Source organism: Anser cygnoides, chromosome 13, assembly GCF_040182565.1.
Source record: "Anser cygnoides isolate HZ-2024a breed goose chromosome 13, Taihu_goose_T2T_genome, whole genome shotgun sequence".
NCBI lineage: Eukaryota > Metazoa > Chordata > Aves > Anseriformes > Anatidae > Anser > Anser cygnoides.
This window is the reverse complement of record NC_089885.1, coordinates 4,078,157-4,106,015: the sequence shown is the minus strand read 5'-3', so window position 1 is coordinate 4,106,015 and position 27,859 is coordinate 4,078,157. Positions and strand designations below refer to the sequence as shown.

At 40.8% G+C, this 27,859-nt stretch overlaps 1 protein-coding gene across 1 annotated transcript in view; it reads right to left on the bottom strand.

Annotated features, from left to right (window-relative positions):
- The window catches only part of ALG13 (ALG13 UDP-N-acetylglucosaminyltransferase subunit), a 31,480-nt gene extending 12,739 nt beyond the window's left edge, over window positions 1-18,741 (bottom strand). Inside the window, exons 1-19 of the mRNA XM_067005191.1 lie at window positions 18,577-18,741; window positions 18,204-18,366; window positions 17,827-17,965; window positions 15,889-15,997; window positions 12,209-12,418; window positions 11,917-12,000; window positions 10,591-10,641; window positions 9,926-9,972; window positions 9,010-9,082; window positions 7,520-7,601; window positions 7,008-7,188; window positions 6,047-6,122; window positions 5,181-5,289; window positions 3,904-3,968; window positions 2,942-3,042; window positions 2,102-2,226; window positions 1,490-1,727; window positions 1,214-1,327; window positions 843-999 (exon numbers count right to left, since the gene is read on the bottom strand). Coding sequence (XP_066861292.1) covers window positions 843-999; window positions 1,214-1,327; window positions 1,490-1,727; window positions 2,102-2,226; window positions 2,942-3,042; window positions 3,904-3,968; window positions 5,181-5,289; window positions 6,047-6,122; window positions 7,008-7,188; window positions 7,520-7,601; window positions 9,010-9,082; window positions 9,926-9,972; window positions 10,591-10,641; window positions 11,917-12,000; window positions 12,209-12,418; window positions 15,889-15,997; window positions 17,827-17,965; window positions 18,204-18,366; window positions 18,577-18,657 — 2,205 coding nt within the window. The 5' untranslated portion in view covers window positions 18,658-18,741. The remainder of the gene's footprint in view (window positions 1-842; window positions 1,000-1,213; window positions 1,328-1,489; window positions 1,728-2,101; window positions 2,227-2,941; window positions 3,043-3,903; window positions 3,969-5,180; window positions 5,290-6,046; window positions 6,123-7,007; window positions 7,189-7,519; window positions 7,602-9,009; window positions 9,083-9,925; window positions 9,973-10,590; window positions 10,642-11,916; window positions 12,001-12,208; window positions 12,419-15,888; window positions 15,998-17,826; window positions 17,966-18,203; window positions 18,367-18,576) is intronic.
- Window positions 18,742-27,859: the final 9,118 nt, after the last annotated feature.

Genomic DNA, 27,859 nt, shown 5'->3' with positions numbered 1-27,859 from the left:
GCAGATGAATAGAAAAGGCCCCTGAAACAATCATGAGTAAGTTCTCATTTAGTTAAAAATAAAAAGTCTTCAAATTTGTGAAGTTCACTGCTTCAACATAAAGTTTCAAACTTTTTTTCAGAAAAACTGTCTTCTTGTTCAGATAGCTAAAATAAACTGATTTTTGTAGTGCACCCAGCTTTGTACTAAGCTTAGATAACATAGCTAAAAATAAGAAAATTGTTAAAAGTTCAAGACTATATTGTGCTACTTTTATCTACAGCCTAATAACATAATAACAAACGCTGTTTTAAAAGAGGCTAGATTTGGATTTTTCTATTTCTGTAGAAAGTTTCACTAACATGTTAGCCCAAAACATCACAACTATAAATTCATAGGATCAATCCAGGCCATCACTATACAGTTTTTGAATCTAGTTACACAAATCCTAAATTACGGTGTGGCAAACTGAAGCACTTACTCCCACAGTATTTACAGCTAGACAGACATCCAGAATAGGAAGGCATTTTTCCCCAAACCTTGTTTTCAAACTGCAGTAGAAGGAAGAAATATGACCCTACCTTTATCAAAGTGTGCTAAAAGAGAAAACGCTGCTGGGGGAAGAAGGGGTGTAAGTGAAGAAGAATGGGAAAGTCTAGAAAAATTCGTGTTTTAACCAGGTTTTTACAGGATCTAGATCCATTTCAGCCTTCCCTACCCCAAACGTGTTTACTGCTAAAGCTTATTCCAAGAAAAATAATTAAGTAAACACTGTGAAATTAGGTGAAGAAATACTGTGCATTTGTTTGGCCTTTTTTTTTTTTTTGCTTTGAGCTTTAACATACACATTGTTCATAACTTACTGGTAAGGCAGAAAAAGCACTTTCATCCCCTTCTTCAATTTCATAGAAAGTTATCGTTTCTTCTGATCCTTGAGGCTCCTCTCCATTCTCCGGTACAAACCCATACTGACATTCTTTATTCACACACTGCATCTGACGGCGGCTACGGCTGTATGAACTTTAAAAGTGAGAAAGGTGGTTAAGAACCACCACTACTGGAGCTTCACCTTGGTTTCACTGCTCAATTTTAACTCTCTTTTTGGAAAGGCACAGTAATCCCAGTGTTCACCATTGTGCCATTAACAACCAACTCAGCCCTCCATGGCCCTCTCCCACCACCCTCCCCAACTCTTGTAGAGCAATTTTTTGTAAAGAGATTTATATTCACTTACCGCGACCTGCAGGAGAAATTGTCATAGCTCTGATAGCATCTCTTTCCTGGACTGGGGTAGAATGCTATTTGAGGGCCAACCATGTTGTGCCTGTTTATAAATCGGGCAGATCCCCTAAGTTTAAAGGGTAAAAGGTGCAATTACCAGGAAGTGCCTCTCAGATGGAACTCATTTGTAGTTTTACCTATTAAATAGCACAAGCTCTCTCCTAACTAATCCACAGCAAGAACAAACAGAACAAGTAGTGACCTCAGACGGGTTTCCAGTGCTTCATACCTTGGCATCCCAAATCCACGGTTATGTCTCTGAGGAGGATTCTGAGGATTATAGAGGTCATAAGGTGCCAAGTTTCCACCACCCTGCGAGCAGTGAACTGGAGGAGAGCGCTCTGAAGGAACACCATGCTGTAGCCGAGGTGGAAGAATGGGCTGACCCCTGCTATAAGCCACAGTCATAAAGACTTCCTTTCCACGAACTTTCTTGAGCAATCTCTTCCGTGTTTTCATATCCATTTCTGCAGTTTCAGTTGAGGACAGAAAAGACAGGCTTACATCTTAAACAAGGCAACTTACATCTTAAATAAGGCATGCTTTCTAGTTCATAGACCTCTACGCATGGTTCTCAAATGCCAGATTTTTTTCTTGGCAATTTTGACCAATATTAATCCCATTGTATATTTTCAATAGACTTGCTATTTTACAAAGCAAAAAAACTTATCCTTCTGTCTGATGGATCACTTTACACAAAACCCCTGTTACAACTAGATTTTGTATCACAGGCTCACTTAAGTCACTTTCAATATCCAGAAACTGCTACTGCTAAAATTGGTCAACCCCTACCCCACCTCTTTCCAAAGAGAAAGAATGCCCATGGAGAACTTATACAAACCTATTCCTGAGAAGTATCCACCTATTTTCTGATAGCTTCCTCCCTTTCGGCTGGGAACCACATTCCAAGCAAGGACAGGTGCCACTTGTGTCACTGGCTTTAAGTTTGCCAAAGGAACAGTATGCCTGCGTGAAAAACATTCACGTTAGCAGTACTGCAAGGAAAAAAAAACACAAGAACTTTAAGTTCAGGGAGCATGTCAGAATAATAAAAGTTTTGTTCTCCAGAACAAAGCACGAATTACTGTTACTTGTCTATTTTGCATATCAAAAAATGTTAGCTAAGATTCAATCTCAACACTTAATTCACAGGTCAACTCTTTCCTCCCTACATTTGTATGCCTTCAGAGGTACACCTGAAAGCATATGACAAGACAGAATTTCTGCAATATGTAGATAAACAGAATCGTAGATCTGGAGAAGGGTGAATGCTTTGAATAACAGAGTGGAGAAACTGATGGGATTCATTAGAAGTGCCAATTGGTTTTGGGGGTACAAAAAAATTCTAGAAAAACTGGAAGCAGAGGGTAATTTGCTACCCATGAGTTACACCCAACCTGTAAAGATCACTTTCACATTCTAGAGAAGAGTAAGACTTCACAAAAAGCATCACAGAAACAATTTTGGCCATTCAAAACACATAAAAGGTTCCCTACAATATTCCAGTTGAAAAGTCATCACCACCAAGGAAGTAAATCTCTCTCTGGTAGCCACACTTGGTATTTAAAAGCATCATTTCTCCTTTCTTCTTGAATTATCTTAACAACCCTATTTTAAGCATCTGTGAATCCACATTCAACTAAAAAGAGTTCAGACATGAAGTTGTCACCATATTGCTTACTTTTCTGCCAACTCCTCAATGAATACAGTCACCGTGTTGCCATCCTGCCCAACTTCCTGGATATGAGCATTGTAATACTTACCTCCGGGCTCCAGACGCACCTGGAGAGAGAACAAGGGAAGCTTGAAAAAAGGCTAAAGAGCATCAAGGTGCTAAATACTGTCTACAAACCACTAACAGCAAAGGCTGCTCCTAGCTGATAGTATGTGGAGAGCAATGTACTAACTGAAGGGATGAAGGACGGAAAAGAAACAGTCCTGCAAGTAACTTTTAAACTCTCATGACTCTTGTAAATCAGATTTTGAGTTAAGATAGATTTCTGCCTTCTAACTTGTTATACACTGTGCCAAGCAGGTAAGTAACAAGGAAGACTTGTATAATAACTTAGGCAGAACTGAAAATAAAAAGCTCTAGTCAGCTAGAAGAAAAAGTCACTGAATGAGTCACCAGCACTTTTCTTTAAATATCACGTTGAGGTAAGTCTTCGCTACGTACAACATGGAAACAAAGAAAGTTGGCCTTGCTTTCATCATCTCCTGGCTGCTCTTCGCTTTCTCTCCCCTCTCGTGTACATAGAAAATAACTTAAAAAAATCTTTTATGTTACTCTTGAGAGATGGAAGACCAGCCAGACTTGCTGGTGACCCCCAGTGAAAAAATCTAGACAACTACCTCAGATGTACACCCTCTACATTTTGAGCTCTCAGTCTGGAACACCCAGACTCATAGAAAATTATATCACTGGTTTGCAGTGAGTTTCCAAGTAGCTTTTCTTTCATACCTTATGTCTAAATGAAGATTTTAGGCAGAAATGTAATTAAAAAAGAAAGTCAGATTAATAGCTACAAGGAAGAGAATGAGAAAAGCCTTGGAAAATTCTATGAAGTGACTTCATAGCTTACCATACTCCACTTGAAGCAGTTTTAATAATTTATCATAACTGAATCTCCTTTGAGTACTAACCTGACACTTGTCTCCTAAATAGTACTGTCTCCCAGCAAACACCATGTAGTCAGTTTTTTGAAGCTCTAAAAATAAATGAATAAATAAATAAAAAGGAAAAAGCCTATAAAATACTGTTCTTTCTTCATGTATTCTATAAGTACTTCACAATGGCACCCAACTACTAGGTATAGGCCAATTGAGTTAATACTTCCTATGCATATCTAAACATTCCCCTTAGTAACACTAAAGTAACTGTAGATATTCTGAGACCACAACCAGACTAAGTCACAGGAAATTAATAATATCCAGCTGATGCATACATAACTGGCACTACTACTTCAATACTACAGTGTCCTTTGTGATAGTACCAAGTTAATCCTGCATTTAATACCAATCCTAGTATTAAGAATGCTGCACTTGTCTTGCTGGAGTACTGGTGACACTTGGCATAAATGAGGTATTATTAACACTCCTGAAGTCTCCTTTCCTACTAGATTTCAATAGGTTTTTCCACATTCCTTTCTCAGATTCTCTGCACCTCAGTGTTCACCACACATAGTTAATATACTACGTTTCAATAATTTTAATGACCCTCATTATTGCTTATGCAATTGTAAAATGCTGGAGGTCTTCCACATGCAAATCACTTCAGGTCAGACATCCATCAAACATGACTTCAAAACTTATCTTTCTTGATAACTTCTTTATGTATCAGCCACAGTGTACTGCCAAAAAGCAGCAACCTATCCCAAAGTCACAAAGACCATGAAGTCTCTCCTGGATGCTCATGCCCAGGAAAGCTGGGAACCAAAAAAAAAAAAAAAAAAACAAAAAGCCACTCATCTCATTTAACATATCTCACTGCTAAATTTGAGATTTTTGTGACTATAGAACTCTGAAGCCAGAATAGAGTTTAAAAAACCGTAAGTCCTCACATACACACTGTTTAAAAACAATGACCATCCAAACTGAACTTTGGATGACTCCCAACGGTGATAATACAGAGTTCTGTTCCATATTCTGCTCAGTTCCTTTATTTCCTATTTTATAGCTAGTAAGTATCACGTGTCATATTTTTAGCAACCTTACACAGTGTCAGAAGCAGTGTATTCAATGGTTCAAAATGAAGCCAAGAAACTGGTGAGAAGATGCATTACCTAGATATATCTACTGGCTTAACCAGTATCCTGCATATTTCATCTGTGCTGAAACAGGTGGCATACATCTCAGATCCATCAATTTAAACACTGAGCCTATTACAGAAAGGTTTAGTTTTTTGTTTGTTTTAAAGGTACCTTTTCTGCTGTCCAGCCAAACATCAAACTCCACATTTCGATAGATCTCAGGGTCCAGCGCCTTTAGCACTTTATAGGGGAAAGGCATCTTTGAGGAATTTTCTGAAGGCTAGAAAGAGTCGAAATGGACAAGCATTAACAAGCACATTTAAAGCACTCAGCATAGTCTCTATCCTACAAGCATCAGTGGACCATTTTAAGCTGTATACATATAATTTCCCCAAGTTTTTCACATCTACTGTATTTGCCTTGAGAATAACGCCCAAGACTATCAACAAACATTTAAGCATTAGAGATTGTTACTCTTGAAGAGATTGTTACTCTTGAGCCTGGTTTTGATCTCTTTGTAGTTTGTCTGCTCAGCTTCTGAACTAAACATTCAGCATGCTCTTCACTCAAAAAGAATTGAAGGAAACTAGGTAGACAAATGAAGTCATGGCTTCCAAGCTGGTGGGAGTTTCACTTGTTATATCTGAAACCAGGCCTCTGGAGAGTTTTTAAAACCTGTTCCAGAAAAACTATTTATACTGTATTCACAATGAAAGTGAAATGATTTAAACCACTTCTGGGACAAGCAAACTGCAGACCAGGAAATGCCTGCTAAGCTCCATCTTTGGAGGGAAAAAAGATCAGCTGAAATAGTACAAGAGAATCTCAGGAAGGTGTAAAACTTATCCAGTTTAAGAAAAAACTCAATGGCAAAAGCAAAAGATGGACGGAAGGAAGAAAAAACATTTTCCAAAGTCACCTTTTAAAAGTAGAACTTAAGGTTTACCCCTAACAAAGGGGTAACATCCTACAACAAAACGAGGAAAAAAATCCCCCTTTTCCCCTCCCCCCAGGGAATTCTTCCCTAATTGCCAAACCTTTGATTCTTCAGTGCCTTGTCTGAACTTATCTTCCACTGGATTGTCAGCATAGTTGCCTTCCCAGTCGCCACCTCTAAGCAATTTAAAATAAGATTACAAAAGATGCAAAACATCATTTCTAACAAGGATTAACTAACTGTTCACACAACCCAAAAAAAGCACCATGGTGCCATCAAGTGGTAGATTTTGCCCAAAAACAAAGTCTTCAGTGGAGTATAGGAACAAGACTTTTCCTAGTTTCAAGAACGTGACCTTCACCTGTTCAACACCTACCCCCTAACAGTGGCTACTGCTTGAATTTTGGAAGGGTTGAAGATGATCCCACTGAATGCAACTGAACTCTTGCTCTGTTGAGTACCACAACACCCTGTTGCATGTGCTATAAAACCAATGCCATCTGCATGCATTCACTAATGGTCACTGCCACCCTTTAAGACGTTCTGGTGACTTCATCAACAAAGGATACCAGGGTTTCAGTAGGTATATTATTTCCCTCAACCCAGTCATCCAATAGACTTGAATAATGCCACCATTTGATTGTCTACACAGGGATATAATTCCATCTAAAAAAGGGAAAAAAAAAGTTTGCTCTCTCAATACTATTTTTCAAGCCTTTATAGCTCTGTAGAGGCAATAGTGTAAGTTTCTCACCAAGAGAGTACTCTGATGATATACAGAACTACTTTATTTACAAATAAGCCATAATTTTAGAGTCACGTGCAACTGTAGCACTGCCAGCAGCAAGGGATATTCAATTTCAGGACACTTTCAAGCTCCAAGGAAAGCATACTGTTTCTTCTACCACATTACACCTCAGCTTTGTGTTGGCATGAGATAGGAAAAAACTTGAGTACCCTGTGCACATACAAAGAAACTTGGGGAAGTGAGAGACTTAACTCACTGCTATTTGCAATTTTTGCACATTTCCCTTTGACCACATACCCTCCCCAAATACTACCTCTTTTCTGATGGATTTCTGGGTACTTTTTCATGAAGACAATCAAAGTTTACATCCTCGCTTCCTACAGAGCCACTGTTTCTGTTCTTCTTGGATCCGCTCCGAAACATCTCGATTGCAGACCTTAATTCTTCCTCATCCATGGCAAACACATCTTTGTACAGAATCTCATATAATACAGCTGAACAAATTAACACAAAGCTCAAAAATAAAGATAACACCAAAAGCACAACAGCTGCAGCGTTCAATGTAAGCACATCCTCAGATATCATCTACTGTTAACAAGGCACTACTTAAATTAAATTCAATTAAGGAGAAGATCATAAAATAATTCAAGTGGGAAGAGACCTCTGGAGGTCATTTGGTCCAATATCCCTCTTAACAGATAGTATACATTAAAGGAGCTTCCCCATCTCTCTCCTCCCCACCCCTGGAAACCAGAATAAACACTGCCTATAAGTGTATGAAAATAATTCTCTTTCATAAGGAGAAAAAAAAATAATCAAGTTTACCCTGGCAAATAGCAGCATTTGCCTGGAATTGTTTTGTATACACAGAGTCATAATGGCCATTGCCGGAACAGCACAGTAATATCTGGGAAAATAATTAAAAAAACTCTTTAAGAATATAGTGACATAAAGCCTAACTATTTATTTGATATTCTAGCTCGAGAGCATTAATCTTTTATTCTAAAGGCAACGCAAACCCACCAAGAAAACTGTAAGTATTCTAAACAGAAAAATGAAAGAGCTGCAGATTTGCTTAAAAGTGAAGCCTACACAAAATCAGTAAATAAGTTCATCTGTTATATAAACAAAACCCATTGTTTTGTTTATCATGTTGAATTAAACATGAAAGAGTTGGTTTCAGAGTTAAGCTCAAAACAGTCAATTGCTCAAGAGGTAGTATTACCATTTAAAGTTCCCATAAATTAAATAACCATTTGGAACTACCATTAAATTTGTATTAAAATACAAGCAATTAAATGCAGAATCCCTGAAGTACAATGACCAAGTACCAAAGGCACACTTCCATACCTGAGGGACTAGAAGTGCATCTACTACTCTAGCCCCCAGTAAAGCTTTGATCCTGTTAAACACTATTATGCTGCCTTTTAAATAGGTGCATGCTTTCCACAACAGATGTGTTGATACACACAGTAGATGTGCACCATCAAACCTTATCTCAACATGTGACTATAGCCACCTGTAACAGGCAGACCTCCTTAGGCAGCTGTGAGCACAGGGCCAGCAAGGGTGCCTCCCAGTGACCCATTTTGAAAATACTGCTTGATTTTTAAAGGTTATGAATTTTGAAATTAGATTAAGCTATGCTGGAAACTACAAGAAAAAAAATCTCCCTCCCTGGAATAATTGAGTAGATAAGCTGTTCCATTAGCTCCCACTCTCAATGGGCTCAATTTGAGCACCAGAAAAATGGAACAATTTGTCAGATTAATCCATTTCTGTTAACATCTCCTATTGAGGAAGAAAAACTGCACACCTCAACTTCCAGAGAAAAGGCAACGTGGATAGGGGAGAACACTTTCTCCTCACCAGTATGCTAAATCTATCTTGTTCTGCTCTTCAGCAACTCAATCCAGATATCTCATTCTACCAAGTCATATCAGTCTAATTTCCACTGTGAAGTGTTCTTACTCAGCAAAGTTTGAGAAACACTAAAGAACGTTCTGGAATTCACCTCCTCCATTCCAAGTTAAACTCATTTCCAACAATAAGCTGGAATAATAAAAAGATTGGCAAGGGAACAGCACACAACCCATCCCCGGTAGCAAACCTACTGTAACTTGATTAACTGTCATACAAATACTGTGCTGTCTCCATGAGCTGAAGTCAGCTCTGTGGGGGGCGTTGTTCTGGTATGCCAGAACTCTTTGCTGGAGTTAGAGCACAATTCCAGTGACAAACTTCCACAACTACATGGGTCTGGAGGTATCTGGGAGTCAGGGGTAGGGGTAGGAAATTGCCTCGCTTCTCCTCACCTTGTCTTCAAAGCCATTGTCTGTAGCATAAGTGGGTGGCTTTCCAGGGTACCGGTACAGAATAAAGTCTCGACTGGGTAAGCAGAGGAAAAAGAAGACTTGAAAGAGCACACTTTTAGAACCTTGTTATGAAAAAGGCTGAAGGGAGCTGTCTGGAGAATCGACTGTAGGTTTACAGAGGAAAAACTCAAACAGAAAACCTTCCCTGATAAATGAATGCCATCATAAAGCAATAGCTGTGGGGGGAAGTAATACTCATCTTGAGGAAAAGCATCTGGGAAAGGCAGTTACATATAATCACTGATTAAGACATGTATCATATTAGGTCAAGTTCTTGTGCCAGTGGCAGGGTGCCCAGCCAGCAAGACAATTAAGTCCAGGTGATTCAGTCACACTTCAGCATTACAGGCTCAGCATAGGAAACTGGTAATGCTTGCAGAAGTTCTGTTTGCTCTTTTAGTACTGGAACAGAACCAGTTTGCAAAAGGGTTCTTCTTTTTAATCAGCAGATACTTGTTCAGTACTTGCTCCTCACTACCAGAGCCTTCAAGAACATCTACATGAGTTTTAAGAAGCTACCACAGTGTTTCCACCACACACAGCTCCTACTTCTTTAATATGCTCTCCATTCTTCAGCCATTAGAAGGAAACACTTGACTAAGTTTAATATTAGCGAAAAGAAACCAAATAAACATCCCTGGAAACTGACCTGCCTCTTAATCCATACTATTAAAACAGGAATTGTGATAGCACCCATTTACACACTAGTTTAAGTAACTTCAGCAGGATGGCATTCTTACCATATTTCACAAAATGAGTTTCAGCAACAAACATATAAAAGGTTCTGGAGAAAGAGGCCAGAACCCAAATACTTTTAAGACTGAAACAAAATGAAACCTAAGAAAAAGACACTTACTTGTAGATCACTGATAAAGCACTTATTTCCAGCTGGCCAGCACTTTCCTATGCAAAATTAGGAAATTACATGAGGGGTAGCAGGGACATTTTCAACACTAGGAACTCTACACTAGCCCTCCATAATATTATAACAACAAACTGACAACTAACAGACAATGACTTTATTGAGAGTAGAGACATAAGGATCTGGAGGGAAAAAAATAAAGATGTCTGCAATATAATATGGCCACAATAACCAAGCTGACAGCTAGAGATGGAACTAGCTCTGGCAGGTACTCAAGGACATCACTTGATTGTTTTTATTTATTTTTCAATAGCCATTGTTTCAGAGCCTGCAGCAAGTCACCACATTTACTAGTTAAAAAGTCTAGAAAAATAAGACTTTTAACCTCAGGCTTGAAAACTAGCATTCAAAGGAAAAAAAAAGGAGCTGCAAAGCCCAATAAATATTTGAGGTACAGTTCATGTTTTCCATGGTTTTTTTTTTTCCTTCTAAAAAAAGAAATGACAACTACAAATAAGGCCTGCAAGAAAGGCCTCATCTTTACTGCGCAACCTGCATAGATAGCTCCTTCAAGAAGTTGAAGCCATCACCCAATTACTTCCCTGTTTTAGCTACCTCAAATTTTAATACCTCCACAAGTAGTAATAGATGACTCTTACCTTTGGATCTCCCAGACGTTCAAGGTATTTCTCAAATGACCCTTCCACATACTTTCAAAAGCAAAACAGATACAAAAAACTTAGCTAAATGAAAACAATCATATTTAAACCTAAACTGGCCTGCCAACTCCAATCACTTTGGGGTTCTAAAGGCTGTGGTCTGACCAAGGGCAGACCTCAGCTACTGCCATGGGGTATGCGGGGTGATTTGGGGTACCAGTGTGCAAATACCAAGTGTTTTGGGATCCCTTAGGAATATGAGTCTGAATAATACTCAGCAACTTACTTCCCTCATAGACTAGCTTAAGTACTTAACTGATTACAGGGAAAGAGAAACAAAACAAGCACACAACCCAGGAAAACATATCTCAGCTGCTGTACTTCAAGTCCAAACGGCCTTTCAACATCAGAAATGTGGAATCCCAAGCCAAAAAGACCTCTTATTCTAAGCAACTGCCTCAGATGCAGGCACATGCCTCCCATTAGCTCAAGGGTGGCTAGCTGCAAGTAAGCCAGGTGCAAGACATACAGAGTGGTGTAAAACTCAGTCAATATAGAAGCATTAAGATTCATAAAGTCTCATAAAATCCAAAGCTACTCTACTGGGCCGTTTTCAAGTTGTGTTTCAAAGGGTCACTGGAACGCTTGACTCCTCTTCCAGCAGAGTTGTTTCAAAGCACTAGTGGGGGTTTTGAGCAACAAGTTTCTCTGCTGGTGACACCCTGGGATCTGCTTAGAGAATTCCTATCCATGACTACAAATAGCAAAAGCACCGCAGCACTAATAGAAAAATCAAGAGAGAACGTGACTATACTTAAAAAAAAGTCCCACTGTTGCAAACAGGAACTGAACCCTGCCTAACACCAGAAAAATCCCTGGCTTTTATCAGCTAAACTGGAGCCCTCACATAGCACCTCTGATACTCCCTAGGTCACCTGCAGGGAACCAAAGCAATACAACTAGGATTTTGTGCCATGATTAAACACCCTCAGGAGCACTCTACCTTGTTTTAGCGTTCCTTTCTTTCTCGAAAGTCCTAAAGGTTTCTCACATAACTCTAAACTGGCTGTGCCACAGAGAATACGCTGCACAGCTGACTGGTATCCTACTGACTGCTTAATGGGAAATCTGGGAATTAGCAAGTGGACTGATTTCAGGGCTTTCCGAGATACCAGGTCTAATAAAACGCGTCAGGACTGTGGCTCAGGGAGGGCAGACAGCCACCGCCATTTCACACATCCAGCGGGCTGATATGGAGAACCCCCTTCCCCGGTATTTACTAAATGCCCATCCAAAAAATACCCAGCAAACCCACCATTTACTTACAGATTCAAAGTTACGCTGGTTTTGCCTCATAAACGAGACACAAGCTTTCCTAACTTCCATATGATGGATTTGACATGAAAAAAGCTGAAAAAAAAAAAAATAACATTACGGGTAAGAACGAAGGGGAAAGTTGGCAGGGTTGAATTCCCGGTGGGCTTTGTTACTCGGAGCCTCAAAGGCTACCTCCGGGAGGAGGCTGGGAGCTACTCCAGGGCTCGGGGATGAAAGGTGCAGCCTCGTGGGGTAGAGACCGAGCCCCAGAGGGTCCCCAGGGGCTCCCTGCCGGCCATACCTGCTCCGAGATGGCTCTGAAGAGGCAGGAGGCGTCCTTGGCCGTCAGCTTGCGGTACAGCCCCAGGCTACCCAGGTACTCGTCCATGGTCACCTCGCTGAGGGACTTCTGCCCGAAGTACTTCTTCCAGCCCTTCTGCATCGTCCCCGGGAGGCGGCGGAGGCAGTGGGGGGAGGCCGGGGCTCGTACCGGGGGGAACGGGTGGAGGCGCTAATGAGGGGGGGGGGAGGGTGGCGGAGCTAATGAGGGGGGGTGCGCTAATGAGGGGCTGCGCCCAGGTGCTCTCGCGCCTGGTAGGGGCCGCTGCGCTCCCCCCAAGCGAAATGTTCTCGAAATGCTCCAAATATTTGGCTTGTTTAATGGGGGGGGGGGGCTCCTTGGTCTCCCTGGGGGACAGGGGGGCGCGCTAAGTTGCTGCCTGCGCCATGTGCCCGTCCGGCGGAGTGTGTGCACCGGGGGAAATCGGCCAGGGCTTATCCCGAGCCTCCTGCCCCGTTCCTGCCTCCTGCCTGGGCTGGAAATGAGGTGCTGGTGGTGAAGTTGAAATAACTGCACTAAAACTGGTGTGAAGGAACCGAAAATCTCAACTGCTAATGAAATAGGTGGGGAGAACTTCGGGGATCGGTAAAAAAAAATACTCGCAGATATGTGCGCCACAATTTATTCCAATTATTTTATATATATTCCAATTATTTTTATATATTCCAATTATTTTATATATTTACTTATTCCAAATACATATTTATTTTATTTATTCCAATTATTTCATAATTATTTATTAGTAGCCCTTGTGCCTGATCCAATTAGGAGAATTGTGCATCGGGCTCCAGAAGCACCCATGAGTTTATTTTGCTTGTTTTAAGCAACAAAAAATACCAGATAATGTACTCACAGAATGGGCAATTGGCATCGACCACACCTGCATAAACATTTTTAAGTGTAAATCCTCTTTGTTTTTAAAAATATTTACCCAACTACATTGGTAGTACACTTCTGTACTTGAAATGCAGAACTCCATTCAGTGTAGGTCAAGAAAGGTGTTTCACGTTACAGGAGTCCAGTGGAAGTAATAATGGGATAAAATTGTGTAAATGGATTGTTTTCAACCCCACCCCTCTCCTATAGGCCACATTTTACTTTAAGAGTGGGTTAATTGCCCCAAACCAGGCAAGTCACTTAGCAGCTTGGCAGCAGGTTTTCAGCTTGGCTTCTCCCACTCAGACTCACTGTCTTCCCCTTTCCTTTAAGAGGGGCTTAAATCTCTCACTTTTTAAATTCTCTTTTTGAACTACATGAGGCGAGAGCTGAAGACATCTGCTTATTTGCAGAACGCAGCAGGGACGTTAACGAGAACAACTTATTTCCACTAGTGCTAGGCAAATATAGTCAAGAAACCATTACATGTGTGCCGTCTGTTAAGAAGTTATTTAGCTTGTCCTCCTCACTGGAACTGCCAACTCGGAAGATTTTGTGAGGTAAATTTCTGTCTGCCACAGGAATTAGACGGTTCACTGGCTTAGAACAGAGCAAACCTCTGTACTAGCATGAAAGACTGACCTAGACATTTTACCTACTCCATTTGCCTGCCTGAGTGGTCAGATTTTGGTTTAGGAAGTGCTTAAAAGGAAAAAGTTTTTTTCATATTTTTTCATTTTCTCCAATACAAGGGAATGCAAAATGGTTTGCAAGATGCAAACTTGTATTCTTTTAGTCTCCGTAAATGCTTTTTATGAGTCATGCCAACAGGAACACCTTACGCTAGAAACTATTGAGAAGTCTCATTTCTTAGTAAACTCGGCTCATGTGGATGCAATGTCAGCACGTCTGTTTGTCTACACTCCACTCGCTAAATTCTGAACTCTGGTAAAGTTGGGTAGGATGCCCAACGTTGGATTCTGACTGAGCAGTCAACTGGACAGTTGCTTATCTAAATGAAAAAGAAACACAGAGCCCTGGTTTTCTTTCCACAGATATAAACCAACTAATTCCTGACCAGCAGAGATCCCCAGTTTCTCCTCCCTTCCCTCAACTGTTCTGTAAGCTGTGTCCATGCTCATAGTACACAGGCTGCTGAAGTTCTATTTCACTGTTGGGAGTGCATCTGTGCCCATTCTTTTTCACTTCTCAGAAGACAATTTTCTTAATTTTATAGGAATATCCTTTCTCTTCTCAATCTAGTACAATTACCTCTAGTTTTCCACTTCAGTCTGTATTAGTCCAAAAGACAAATGTTACTTAATAAGTAATTGCGATCTGTATTCTCAGAAACATGTAGGTCAGTACTACAGTAGCAAAACTGGTCAGAGCTACTAACTGCAGTCAGTCCATGGGAGCAGACTTGGGTCTGAGGCCATCCAACGTTATGAGGGAGAGGTCTTGCTTTAACACTGTGCACTTAAGTTAAAAATAGCTAACAATAGTGTAAGGGTTTCTGGAATGTACATGTTCCAAAATATCATTAAAGCATATATATATATATACACGAAATGAAGAAGAAATTGCATTTATGAATTAGTATTGTATGCTTTTAGTGAGCTTATTCACAGAAATACATTATTTGCATTTGGGTAAAAGAAAATAGTTTCTGAACCAGTCACAGAACACATACAAAATCAGTTACAAATATCATTTATTTAATAAAAACATCATGTTTTTGATAAAAATACCCTTCAATCCTTCAAAATAAACATTTGCATTGATTGCTTTCACATATTTGTTGCACATTCAAAGTAACCCAAGGAAACTGGAAAAAGATCAAACCTGACCAGTCATAAATGGGTAGCACTGTCTTTTTCTATATGTATGCATCAACTTTTGTCCACAGTTATAGCCATTACTGAATTAAACTGGAAGCACTGGTAGAACTACAGCTGTGTAAAGAATCACTCAAAGGAAAAATTTACAAACACTACTTCTGCAGCAAAATCTTAAAACTGTGAATTACCCTTTCAATGTGAACAATGAAAACAATGGTTCTTCCTTTTGCAAGTTTGTTGCAAAGAATGATTCCTTTCTTACACCAGGGTTTGATCTAGCTTTAGCCTTAACTGTAGTAAAAAACAGTGGGACTGAATGCTAGGTATGCTGTCCAGTGTTCAGCACTTGAATTGTCAGCATTTACCTTCACAGAGCTCCAGCTGAACTAAACATTACATCACATTCTGCATTTATGGTATCTCCTTAGGTCAGGTATTTCCTTGTTTCTTCTGCAGCATCTCTTTCTTGCCTTATTAGCAACTCTTCTAGAATGGACGCGTTTATATTAGCAAATGAAGAAAGTAATCCAGAAGTCCACATTTGCTGCTTCTTCTAACACGCTTTCAGTTATTTCAAGCAAAAGGTTTAACAACACCTCCTCCTTCCATCACGCTAGCTGCTTTCTCTGTAGGACCTTGTTTGTCACAGGTCGTGCCGTTCATGACTCATTTCAATAAAGCTGAAACTAAAGTCAACTTGGAGTTCATACTTACCCCGCTTGTTTGCATTGTGCTCTTTTATGCATAAAGCTAGATTACTTTGAACTGGAACTAAACAGGAAACCATCTGTTGATATTAACAGGCATTTTCTTTGAGTAAATATAAAGAGTTTGTCCCAGTTGGTGGAATCTTTAAGCATGGAAGATCTCACTAGGAGAGCAGAAAGGTTTTATTCTGGTATTTTTATTCCTCAGAGTTGTTTATTCAAACCCAACAACTTTATCCAAAAACAAAGCAAACTTTTCTGGTTGTCCAGGAGGAAAAGGTTTCAAAGTTGACAAATCCATTGACTGTAATGTTTCCACAAGAGTGCTGTAAAAACAGACCAAAACAAAATACAAAAATTATTAATCCCAAAGGAGATTTTTTCTTCACACAATTTTCTTTCTATTCATGCATACTTTAAGACTGACACAAAAATAAGGACATATTCTGAAATGAGAAAGAGGCCCCACAATCCAACGGGCTCCAACCTTTACTCTCTTCTAGGCAGCACTGCTGAGAAAAGAAAGAATTTCAACCTATATCACAGCTTTTACAGGCCAGCTCAAGCTCTAACATTTTAGTCTTTTGTAGCTGTAGTGCTGGGAGGCTGAACAAGGCCTGAGAATCTTCACCATAAACCATATCAGAAAATTCACCCTATCTGAACACATGGCGTAGTTCTCCGCTCAGCACATAGCCAGAAATAACAGCTAAATTGATCTGTTAGCTTTCTATTATCACACTGCAAGTAAGGCTCAAATGCCAGGTACTGTTCAACAAAAAATAAAATCCCTTACTGTTGCTGAAGTTGTCAAAAGCACTAAGATAAGTTTAAGAAACTTGCCCAATATAAATGTATGTCAGGCCTATTCTTTTCAGAAGGCTCTCCTGAAACATGCAAAATCCTATTTGCATGGCAAAGGAACAACATACAGGCTAAATAGTGTGAGTTGCATTTCCTCTGCCTTCAGTTAATCTTCAGGTCATCTGTTATTTAGAGAGCACAATGAATCATAAGTAACCATAAAAAAAGAGAAAACAGCAAGATATAGTCAAAACAAGGATAGCAAATGAAACTAATAGGAGCCAGGATAAATAAAAACAAAAGGAGCTGTATTTTTTTTTCCTGAAGTGACAGACAGTAGGTCTGTGAAACTCCATGTCAAAGGATGTAATGGATTCAGAAAGTTGGGTTAAAAGGATAACCCAAGTAAGTACTTGGAATACAGATGCATTTAGAGTTACTAACCATACAGCATCTTAGCATCTACAGCATTTTAGGGATATAGTTTAGTGGTAGGCTTTACAGTTCTATGTTAATGTTGGACTTGATGAGCTTAGAGGACTTTTCCAACCTGAATGATTTTATGATTCAGGTCCTCCCCAAATCAAAGTACTTAACAGTGTTAGAGGGAATGTAATATAAGGAAGTACCACGTTCTTGACCTGCATGTGATTAATGCAGACAGGATATTAAAACTACATGGTCTCCTCATCCTTATCAGCAATGACACTTATGTTTTTGTTTTCCCCCCTAAAGACCCCAGATATTTACATTTTTCTTATGTCAGTGCATCTATGCAGTCAGCTTTCAGACAAGGAAAGTCTACATGGTGAACAATGAAATGGAGCACTAAGTCCGTAGGGAGCAAGTTACTTCATATGGCTTATGGTTTTGAACTGATGGCCTAGTTTGTAGTATTTCTAAACTTTTAAAAGTAATTAAACAACAGATAAGAAAAGGCAGAGAAAACAAGTTATTAAGTTCTTCTAGGGTGGACCTGACACTTCCAAATTCAACCACTTCTATTTGGTTTAAACTGCTCTTTGTCCAATCTGAAAACATGTGCTCTCAAAACAAATTAAAAAGACTCAACAAAATTCTCAAAAAATTTGAGAAGTTTGGTAGATAAGCCACCAAACATTAACCTGTCCACTATGGAAAATCTACCCTGAAGATAAATGGAAGAGCAGCTCTCCAAGATCTCTGCCCAGTCCTCATTGCCCAGTGAAGAAACTTAGCGTGGTACTTAGTGTATGTGATTTTGTTACAGAAAAGGATGCAAGTTTTCATGTTACAGTCTCAATACTGTAATAACAGTGTTATGGTGTTGAGCACTGCTTGTTCAGTCTGGACAGCTGCAATGGCTCCATACCTGCAGTTACAGTAGAGGACGTGTCCATCTCTGTGAAGCTGCTTTGCCAGCTCAAGCTGATGGTTGTCCATCAGCTTTTCATTTATTACCACCAGGAGTGGTTTTCCTTCTTCTAGAGTCTCCAAACAGCTACCTGCACCTACAGGAGAAGCAGAAAACACTACGAGCATTCTCACCGATGAAATATTATCCTACCCGCTCCTAAAACACAAGACACTCCTGAACGTGAACGTTTTACCCGCACAGCTCTAGCTGGGGACCTTAACATCCCACACCAGCTCAGACCAGCACCTCAGGGAGACAGGCACACATCACTCACACACCGCCTTCCTCCCCCGAGAGAACAAGCCCGGCAGACCGAGGGCTTGCAGGTCTACCTGCGTGGCTTATGACCAGGTCGGCCCTCCGCAGGTCCTCGGCCAGCGACTCCTTGAAGCGGAACACGTCCAGCGCGAAGGCCGGGGCGCGCCGCGGGGCCGGCTCCAGCGCTCCCCGCCCGATCTGCAGCACCAGCTGCTCGCAGCCGCGGCTCCGCAGCGCCTGCAGGGGGACGGCCGGGAGGCCTCAGGTCGCACACCAGGGCCCCCAGTGGCTCCCAGTTGCTCCCAGTCGGGCACGGGGATGCCGCCCCCTCCCCACCCAGTCAGTACTGGCGGGCGGGCCCGCAGTGCGCGCGCCGCGCTGAGGCGCTGCAGGCCGGCCGTGAGGGGACAGGCCCTTGCCGCCCACCCGGGCTTTCCCCCGCCTCACCCGCACGGCCGGCGGGGAGGAGACGGCTGCGATCAGCTCGTCGAAGCTGGTGGTGCCCACGGTGACGAAGACGGACTTCATGGCCACCCGCGGGGGACCTCAGCGGGACCTTAGCGGCGGGCAGGAGGCCGCCAGAGAGCGCTGCAGAGCCTGCCGCGGCGCTCCTAAAATGGCCGCCGGCCTGAGGGGCGGCTCCGCGCCGCTCGGCCCGCCCGCGCCCCATTCGCTTCCAGAGGAGTGAAGGGCACGGGTAGGTGCGACTTACAAAGGAGAAAAAAAATCTAAGTTTTTAAAAAGGATTCAGTTCTGTAAGTTTTTTTTCCCTCCATGTGTTGTTTTAGCGATAGCGGGGCCGAGACACTGTAACTGACTGGTTCATTCACTGTCACATCCTGACTGGTGTTGGGTGTGCTCACAAGCTGCCGTTCCCGTGCCACAACCACAGCTACCTTTTCTTTAAAGGCTGTAACTGATGTGAACTAGGATTACCGAGGTTTATCCAGCTTTCCCACAACACTGCCTTGTTTCAAGGACAGCTGCCTTTGTACTTTGCTACTGTCCCTTTTCTCTTGCTACTGTTTCAGTCAGTTTCCTTCCCAGATTTCCCTCTGTGGTAAGAAGGAAAGTGTCTCTTACAATGGAAAACAAATCACCAGAAGGAGCTAGATTTAAAGAGCCATTTAGTTCATAAAAAGGTGTGATTATACACACACACATACATATATGTATTTGAGAAAATACCAAAATGGCCTTTTCTTAAATGGCTTTTCCTCACAAAAACTAATTAACCCAGGAAGCTTGGTTAATGCAGCTGTACAGCTTCTGGAATTTGAACTGTACCTGCTATTGACGGTTTGTGCTTTCTTAGCTCCCTTAGTAAGTTTGCTACTGCTTTGGAAGAAAAGAAGTTTGATAGTTTGATTCTCAAAGTTGCCTGCTAAGAAAGCATTTCTAGAACAACCACACTAACGCAAATATTGCTGCACAGTGGCTGGTGTAAGTGAGGTCTGGAACCTGACAGCACACACTGCAGTGACAGGCTGCCTTCCCAGCTGGAGAGCTGAGGCACCATGGGGAGTCCTGGGTGTCAGACACTGGTGAAAAAAACAGCGTGAAGTCCCAGGAAAGAAAACACAACAAAATGCTCTCAGGGGAACCATTTCTGAGCTTGCTATTAATGAAGAAAACATGAGGTATTTAGGACAGACAGACGAACAGACACAAGGAAAACAGGAAACTACAGACTCAGAAGCAAACAAACAAAAACAACAAAGTTTCTATCACTAGTTTTCACTGACATTTTACCTGTCTGAGGTGAGCAGTTCAGTAGGTTTTTGCTGAACTGGTCACCTCAGCCTGTTAAGCAGGGTCATATCATATAGTCATATCACAGATCAAATGCATGGCATGCAAGCCTACCTTCAAATGACTGAAGGCAGGAACAAATTGCACACATCTCAGTGAGTGAGCTTGGGTAATTTTTGCCATGTGGAGACCCTTCCACTGATACCACAGTGACTGGGCAAGATGGGAAACAAGGAAAAAGAAGCACATGTGGTTTGAATGCTGCAATTTATGTTCTGCTTTAATAGAGCAGACCTTTAATAATTTTGGCTATGTGCACTGCCCCCCAAAAATCACAGACAAATCTGTCAGGGGAGCTGAAAATGTATATTATGTCCTGATTGCAACTCAGGGAAAAAAATAGAAGCAAGATTGAAATCAGGGCTAGGAGCTGTATACTCCTGGTTTCTTTTTCTCACTTTGCCACTTACCAATAGTAACACCTTTGGGAGGTGATCTTTTCTGTTTATCCACCTGCAAGGCAGTGTTTAGCAATTTATCTCCTCTAAAGAATCCTGTGAAGGTGATTATATTAATGTGTAGAGAATTAAGTCATTTAAAAATCTTCACTCACATTTGAAGCCATTGAATTTTTTTTCCCTCCTACCCTCCTTTACTTGACCTTTTGAAAGGTCATCATTGAATACAGGTAGGTTTTCCCTACTCCATATTGCCTTTTCTCTAAGCACACATCTTTCTATTTCAGGCTGGTCTTATTACTATCTTAAGAAGACTGATGAAAAACACTCCCTTGAACAAATGCATGTCAGCTCCCTATGGGACATAATCCCAGGAGCTAGGGAATCAGGCAGGAGCTGAGATGAAAGCCTCTTCTGAAAACAATGCTGTTCATTGCTAAACTGCATTAAGTCAGTTGTGAAGATGAAGTCACCGGTAGATTTATTACTTCAGGTACATTTTCCCTTTGTGATGAACATCCTGTTGGGGAGGGGGAAGGGGGAGAAATAGTGTTTTAGATTCAATAACACCACCATTAAATCTGTTAAAATAGTCTTTTCCACTGAAGGCTAGGATAATCCCTCAGCAGTTACACAAAACTGAACTGACAGTTTTCTCAAGTGTAACACATTGTGTAATTCTACAGAAAGAAGCTACTCGAGTTAAACATCTAAATCTATTTATTCCCTGAATTAAGCTTAATAGATGAGGTCACAGTTGTATACACTGCTGAGTGTTCCAAGAAAGATGCAGAAAGATCTAGCTATCCTGAGGATACTTCTGATTGCCATGTTAATGGATCATTCACAATGCTCATTAGCCCCCTGTTGCTTTCATTTAGCATAATGAGCCACACTAAAATTTATTTATTTTTTGATTAAAGCAAATGGTGCTGACAGTAGACACGGGGGGGGGGGGGGGGGGGGGCGGGGGGCGGGGGGCGGGGAATGGGTTCTTTATCTTGAGAAACATGTTGTTAAGCAAAACAATAATCAGCCCAGAGTGCACAGGGCCTTGGTGGCACCAATCGGCCTCACCCTGCTCTTACTGCTCTCCCCCAGGCAAAGAAAGTCCAGCACCAGGTGTGGTCTGTGTGATTCAAGCCAGGCAACGACCTCACCAACAGGACACAGCCCAACAGCTCCAGAAAAAGGCAGGTAGAGCAGTGATGGGAACAGGTCCTATCAACAGTCTAGTGACCATCAGGAAAGAACAAGATAACAAGACACTTATAAGGTCAAGCCAGGAAACCCAAACTGTGATTCAGGAGCAAAACTACCTCCACCTCCCTGTTTTTACTTAAAGCTTCAGCTTAAAGGAAGCCCCTTGCACACGCACATACACACACTGCCCCCCAGCAGAGGGCAGGTGATAGAAGCCCCAGGTGATGCAGGTCAGGGCAAGTAAGACCTAATTAGTGCAACTAGGGTCCTGGCAACTGCTGAATAAGTCAGACTTGGGGTGAAAGTAAGAATGGTAAACTAGCAGGTGGTTCAGAGATGAGTGTCAACACATCTGTAAACCTTTCTGATAAAAGGTTTAGGATATTTGAGTTATTATTTTTAATAAGGTTAGAATTTAAATATATTGGAGTGTTTTCCTGTCTATATATATATATATTTTTTTTTTTAATATTAGGCTAGGTTACTGTAGTTCAGCATATTACCTCTTGTTTGTAATTAAGGCTATGTAGCTCACCAGGTGCATGCTCTTGCCCTGCCCAAATGAAAAATAAGCCTCATCATGGTGAGGTAAGTCAACGCATTCATTCTGCAGTTGTAACAGGTTTAGAGTTATTGTCACTGTTCCTCACCTGTGATCTCACTTTCAGCCATCCACTAGTAACTTAAAGTTCCTTTAAAGCAAGGCCCTTTCAAGAAAATATTGTATGCTATAAGCAGCAAATTGTTCATGCTTTTACTATTTGCACCTTCAAACTCCAACAGTAGAAAATGCATATTTAGTAAATTGAAAACATTTTGAGTAGTATTAGTCTTTCTAATCCTCAAGTGAGAGAGAAACTGGAATGCAGACTGCACAGTACTGTGAGTTACATTCCTATATCTAGGTTTGCTCTACTTATTAATGTTTGGATACAGAAAACTTACTTTTCTAGCTAATGGTGGTATATTCTAAATTCTGCTCAATTATTCCTGACAGTGCTTTAGGGTATATTCACAAATTAAATGAAACTATGGACATTTTAGGAGAATAACCTGTTAGGTAAGAATAAACCCGTGCATCTCAAGAAACTGAAAAAATAAAACCAAACCAAAACAAATCACTCATCGTTTCTTAATCCTAAGAAATTCAGAATAATTTCTGTCCTCAAAGCGCTGCTCTTCACCTTCCAAATGTAGAAGACCTGATTGCATAAGAGCACAGTGCTTCAAGGACAGCTGACCATACTCAGCAGTTTGCAGAAACAGGCCTAATGTCACCAGCCTGTCAAATAGCATCTGTCTTCCAGTTTTCTCAGTCAAAAATGTCCAAGAGTGAGTGCCTGTAAGGACAGGGAGTCCTTATGCTGAATCACTTTTGAATTACCTTGTAGAAGATGTTATATGCAGTTTTGTTCAAGATAAGGGTTAAAACCGCTACTTTTAAAATGCAGCATGTTTAGGATAATGGTGCATCAGGTTTTGCATTTGCTTCTTTTGCTTTTTGTTGCACAAGTGCTGAATTTCACTTTTATGGGACTTTGTTTTGCTCATTTGCTTTCTAGAATGAAGATAATTCAGAAATTGCTGAAAGGATTTCTGAAGTATAGAGTACGTCTGTGTGATTCCAGCCTGGTATTTTCAATGTGTCCCTGAAAAGTTAGTGTCTTCTGCAGTTTGTACTCCCAGCATCATGCTGTCTAGGGACTAGAAGGAAAAATACTATTCCCAGATAACATTGCAGTGACTTTGCTTTGGAGCTTTCAGTTGAGCGATGGAGGATACATTCCTCTTGCACGTTGAATTAGGCTTGTTAGGGTAGTCTTAAACTAAAAAGGAAAAGGAAAGATATCCATTATGGGATTCAACCCCATCCTCATTTGTACCTGCTGAACATGCGTAGGGCATATGTAGAAGTGCTTATTTTCTGGTCCATGAGAACCACAGATCATTCACACAATGAGGTATTTGGAGATGATCCCTGCAGTTCTAAGGCAGTTAAAGATCATGTAATCCAGAGTGGGTGTTATGCTTTGTTCCTGGCTATTCATTCCCACCCTGCCTTCGTGCTTTTACAGGTACTCATACAACTACACAGTCATCCAGCTCAGAGAGTTGGTCTGACAGAAAAGTCATTTGTTTGCAGTTACATCAGTTGTCTGAGTTGCACAAACACCAGTACAAACACAAGAAAAAAGGCATGATTGTGTCACCTTGGACTTAGATAGGTACAATTCCCCAATATTTAAGCTGTTGTCCACCTCTTCCTTGCCATTAGTAGTAGCTGGGATTGCATTCTGCAAGCCACATGGTTCAGGCAGTGAGTGACCATTGCCTTTGGGACAGAGCTTGTGTGAACCAGTCCCCAGGTTGGGCTGGAGAGTCTCTGTGGAGCTAGTTGTTTCTCTCCAGGATATGTGTGTGTACTGAGGGGGTGCAGGGTCTTTATTCAAGAAATATGGGCTCAAACTGACATAATGTAGTCAAAGACCCACGAGACAAGTTATGAGAAGGCTAAAATGGAAAATAAGTTCCTCTGAGAGCTTGCACCCATCTGTGCTTTATATGGCATAATTTATGTTCTGGTATTGTCTTCCCATGACGACATCTGGGCAAAAAAATGAAGATGGCCTGAGTGCAAGCTGGTTTTTGTTAAGCGAGAAATTATGTATGCTTTCTTTGAAATGTTTCTCAGTTTCTTTTGATGGCTCAGTTTTGAGCACTGTCTCTTTGTGTTCAACTCAACTTGCCACAGTTTGCCCTGAAAGCTCCATAATTATATTATTCAGGAGTAAGAAAATGCATGAAAATAGTCAATTCACTTCTTGGTTTTTGGAAACTGCATACTGCCCTCAGTTTGCTCTTGAAGGCTAAAGACTAGTCACAACTGCCGCAATTAAATTTTGCCAACTCCCAAAATGCATGGGCTGAAGACACTGTATTAAATAATGAAGAAATCATTTGAAAAAAAAAAATACACCAACAGAAAAGTAAATAAACCTGTAAGTCTGAAAAGTCTGATTTTCTTTGAGGGGAAAAAATACCAATGATTGGCTAATTAAAACCACAAACCTGCCTTTCCTTTCCTTTGTATTTTGTGCACATGTTGGTTCTCCTTTTGGCAGCACTGCAGTGGATCACATGAGGCACAAGAGAGCAATTGGATTTCTCCCCACTAAATTTACATGTTCAGTTGGTAGTACATTATGTTTCATTCCTTTTTACATATTTATGAATTTGCAAAATGAGTAAAGATGGCTTTACTCCTGTTTCTAGTTGGCTTTATATGCATTTGAACTGAAAAAATGTCCACTTCCTTTTCCTCTCTCATTTAGATATAGTGCTGTCCCTGTGAGGAATGGTATTTCTGTTACTGAGGGAACCATCAAAATTAGATGGAGAATATTTTAGGGAATGATTCCTTCATATTAATGTGATTCAGAGATGCTTGGTCTGGGAAAATGACAGAGGAACATTTGTCAGGCAAGTTTAAATGGTATACTTTGAAATATTTCATCACAACATTTCTACATCATTTGAATTGTCTCTTTGTGGATTTCTTATTTCACAGTGGGGTTTGTCAGCCTATGTATACACAAAGGCTTAAACTGACTGGCAACAGTAAAGGGGATGTTAGATCACCTCTTCCTCAGGGCTGACTAGCAGAAGGCAGGCACTGGAGTGGCACAGAAGAGCTGTGTCCACTTGCCAAATATCTCACATTTGAGGTGGGATGCTATGGCTTAGCTAGAATGTTATATCAGTCCATGATCTGACTACTCTTGCAGATTTTTTCTGAATTTTGCACTATTTGATAGCATACTTTAAAAGCCCAGGTTCTGGATTTTTGAATGATTTTTAAGGCCTTATGCTTCTGGAGAGGAGACTGAAAAAATGACTCAGCTAAATCTTAAGGTCCTGAAGACTAGCACATATATAATATTTGTTATATATCTATAACTATGTATCCTCTTATTACTCCCATTCTACTTTGTTTTTAAAAATGTCATGATTCTTTGAGACCTGAATTTTGGAAGCTCAGGGCTTACTAATTCATGAAAGTAAAGTGCTGCTGGCCTCTGCCCTGCACATGAAGCAGGAGGTTACCTTTGTACTTGGATATAGCACAGACTCTGTTTCAATCCTTGTTATATGAAGTGTGGCTCAGCTGATTTGTACCAGCTGTGGAGCTGGATCTTTACTGACACTTGATGCCTCTGCTAGGTTTCTGTCAAGGATAAAATACTTGCATTATAGAAACAGAAAGTGGACTTCATATCAAATAAAATTTCTCAAAGCTGGTAATTTCCAATGAGCGCTGGGGACATTTGGGAATTTGTAAAGGAAATAATTTGAAGAATGGTTCCAACACAGGCTGGTGTGCAGACATAGGAGGGAGCCTGAGGTCTGTTGCAAGGAGCATTATCCTGGCTGTGAAGGCTCGATATGGTGATGTCTCTTGGCAACCGGTCTCTTCAGCTTCGCAGGGAACCTCCACTAGTGACAGCCTGGCACTACTCCTTGCTGTCTGTGGAAAACACACCCTGCTATTTCTGCCCCCTAGCTACCAGCAAACACCTCCATAGCAATCCACTGTGTGAATGCTTTGCTATTTCATGTTCCTGGATAATCCCTCTGACAACCAAATCTATTAAAATTAATTTTCATCCAGGCAAATCAGACTCAAATCAATTGAGCTTTGTTCTCTGAAGGCAGATTGCTCTGGTGCACATGCAATCAAATCCTGAGGTGGCCTTGCATGTATTTTTACAAGTACCGAGATATACTTTGTGTTTCAATTATTCTTTTTGATGCACAGTTTTGAAGGGAATTTAAATGTTATGCTCAAGTAAACAGTTTCAGATCTTTGGGAAGGATCTCCAAGTGAATGGAGTTCCTCCCTTTTCCCAGCCAGTCCCAACTGTATAGGTACATAAAAATGTCTGTCCTCACCATGCAGCATAAAAATAGGAAAGGAGGTGGCCTGTGAACCCAGTTTAAATTTCACCTCCCTTGTGCTTATTGTTTTCAAATAGCTGGCTCTCAGCAGCAGTACTTTCTGTAGGCATTTTGAATTGCGCTTCAGAATTCTTCAGGGATGCCTGATTCACTCTACTGAATAAGTAAAAGGAAGGATGGAGACTAGCTGAATATACCGTACAACGACTAAAAAGCTATTTGAATTCTGCCTAAAATGAAAATAGAAAAGCACGGTTGTAGGGCAAACATGACCAGCAGCGTTCATGCCACTAGAGGGCTGCCTGCATACGCTGCATCAAGGAAATAAAAAGGCATCAAGCACGCAGGCTCATTTTCGCTTAGTCTTTCCAGCGCATTGTATGAGCACCTTTGCATTGCAATGACTGTTTTTATCTCCTCAAACTGGCTATAAAAAACAAAGTGAAATACTGAAAGCATATGACATGCGCTTCCCAGCCCAGCCACAGAGGTAGCCAACACAGCTCTGCATAAGGCCTCAAGGATCAGATTATGCCTTGTGCACCGAGTCTGCCTATTTTCAGCAAATATTTTTCAAAGGAACTGTACCCTCTGCATCATTCCCAAGCCTTTGCAACAGACGCAGGGGTGCTAGCAGCAGCAACAGTCATGATTCATTAACCTGTCATTTTTGTACTAATAAGATAATAGCTTATTATTTACAGGCTGTCTAGTTGCCATGAGACATTTGGTATCAAAGTGGCCACTAGATATTTGCCAAAACCATTGAGTTCAACTTGGAGATTCTTAAAAAGCTCAGTCTGGGCCACCATTTTTTTGTTTGCATGTTTATATAGCAGTGAATCATACTGAGAAGAATCAATACCAGAAACATCTTTCTTTGCACGCATTTCCTGTTTATGGCCTTCTTTTTACCACCAGAAATGCTACAAATATTTTATGCAGAGGCAAATCAGAAGGTTAATATTTTACAGTAAATTTCACAAAGATATGAAGATAAAAAATTTTGGTTTTTATTTTTTAATGTCCTAAGGACATCATGTATGCAGAGAGAGGCATAACAGGGATGTCTATTAATGTTTTCAACTGGCAAACTGCTTTGAGTTTGTGTGCCTATGTGATTTACAAATATATATTCTTCCTTAGATACCAACATATGGTGAAAGCTTCCTTCAGGATTTCTTGCATCATAATTCCAGGATAACATTCATCTGTTAAGAATAAATAATCTTGCTAGAACTCACTCAGAAATACTGGACCAGATTCATCCCAGGTGTAATTTAACTGACTTAGATCTAAAACAGAGCTCAGTGTTACATTTGGGAGAGTCATTATTGCTGCATGCACTAATGTCAAAACAA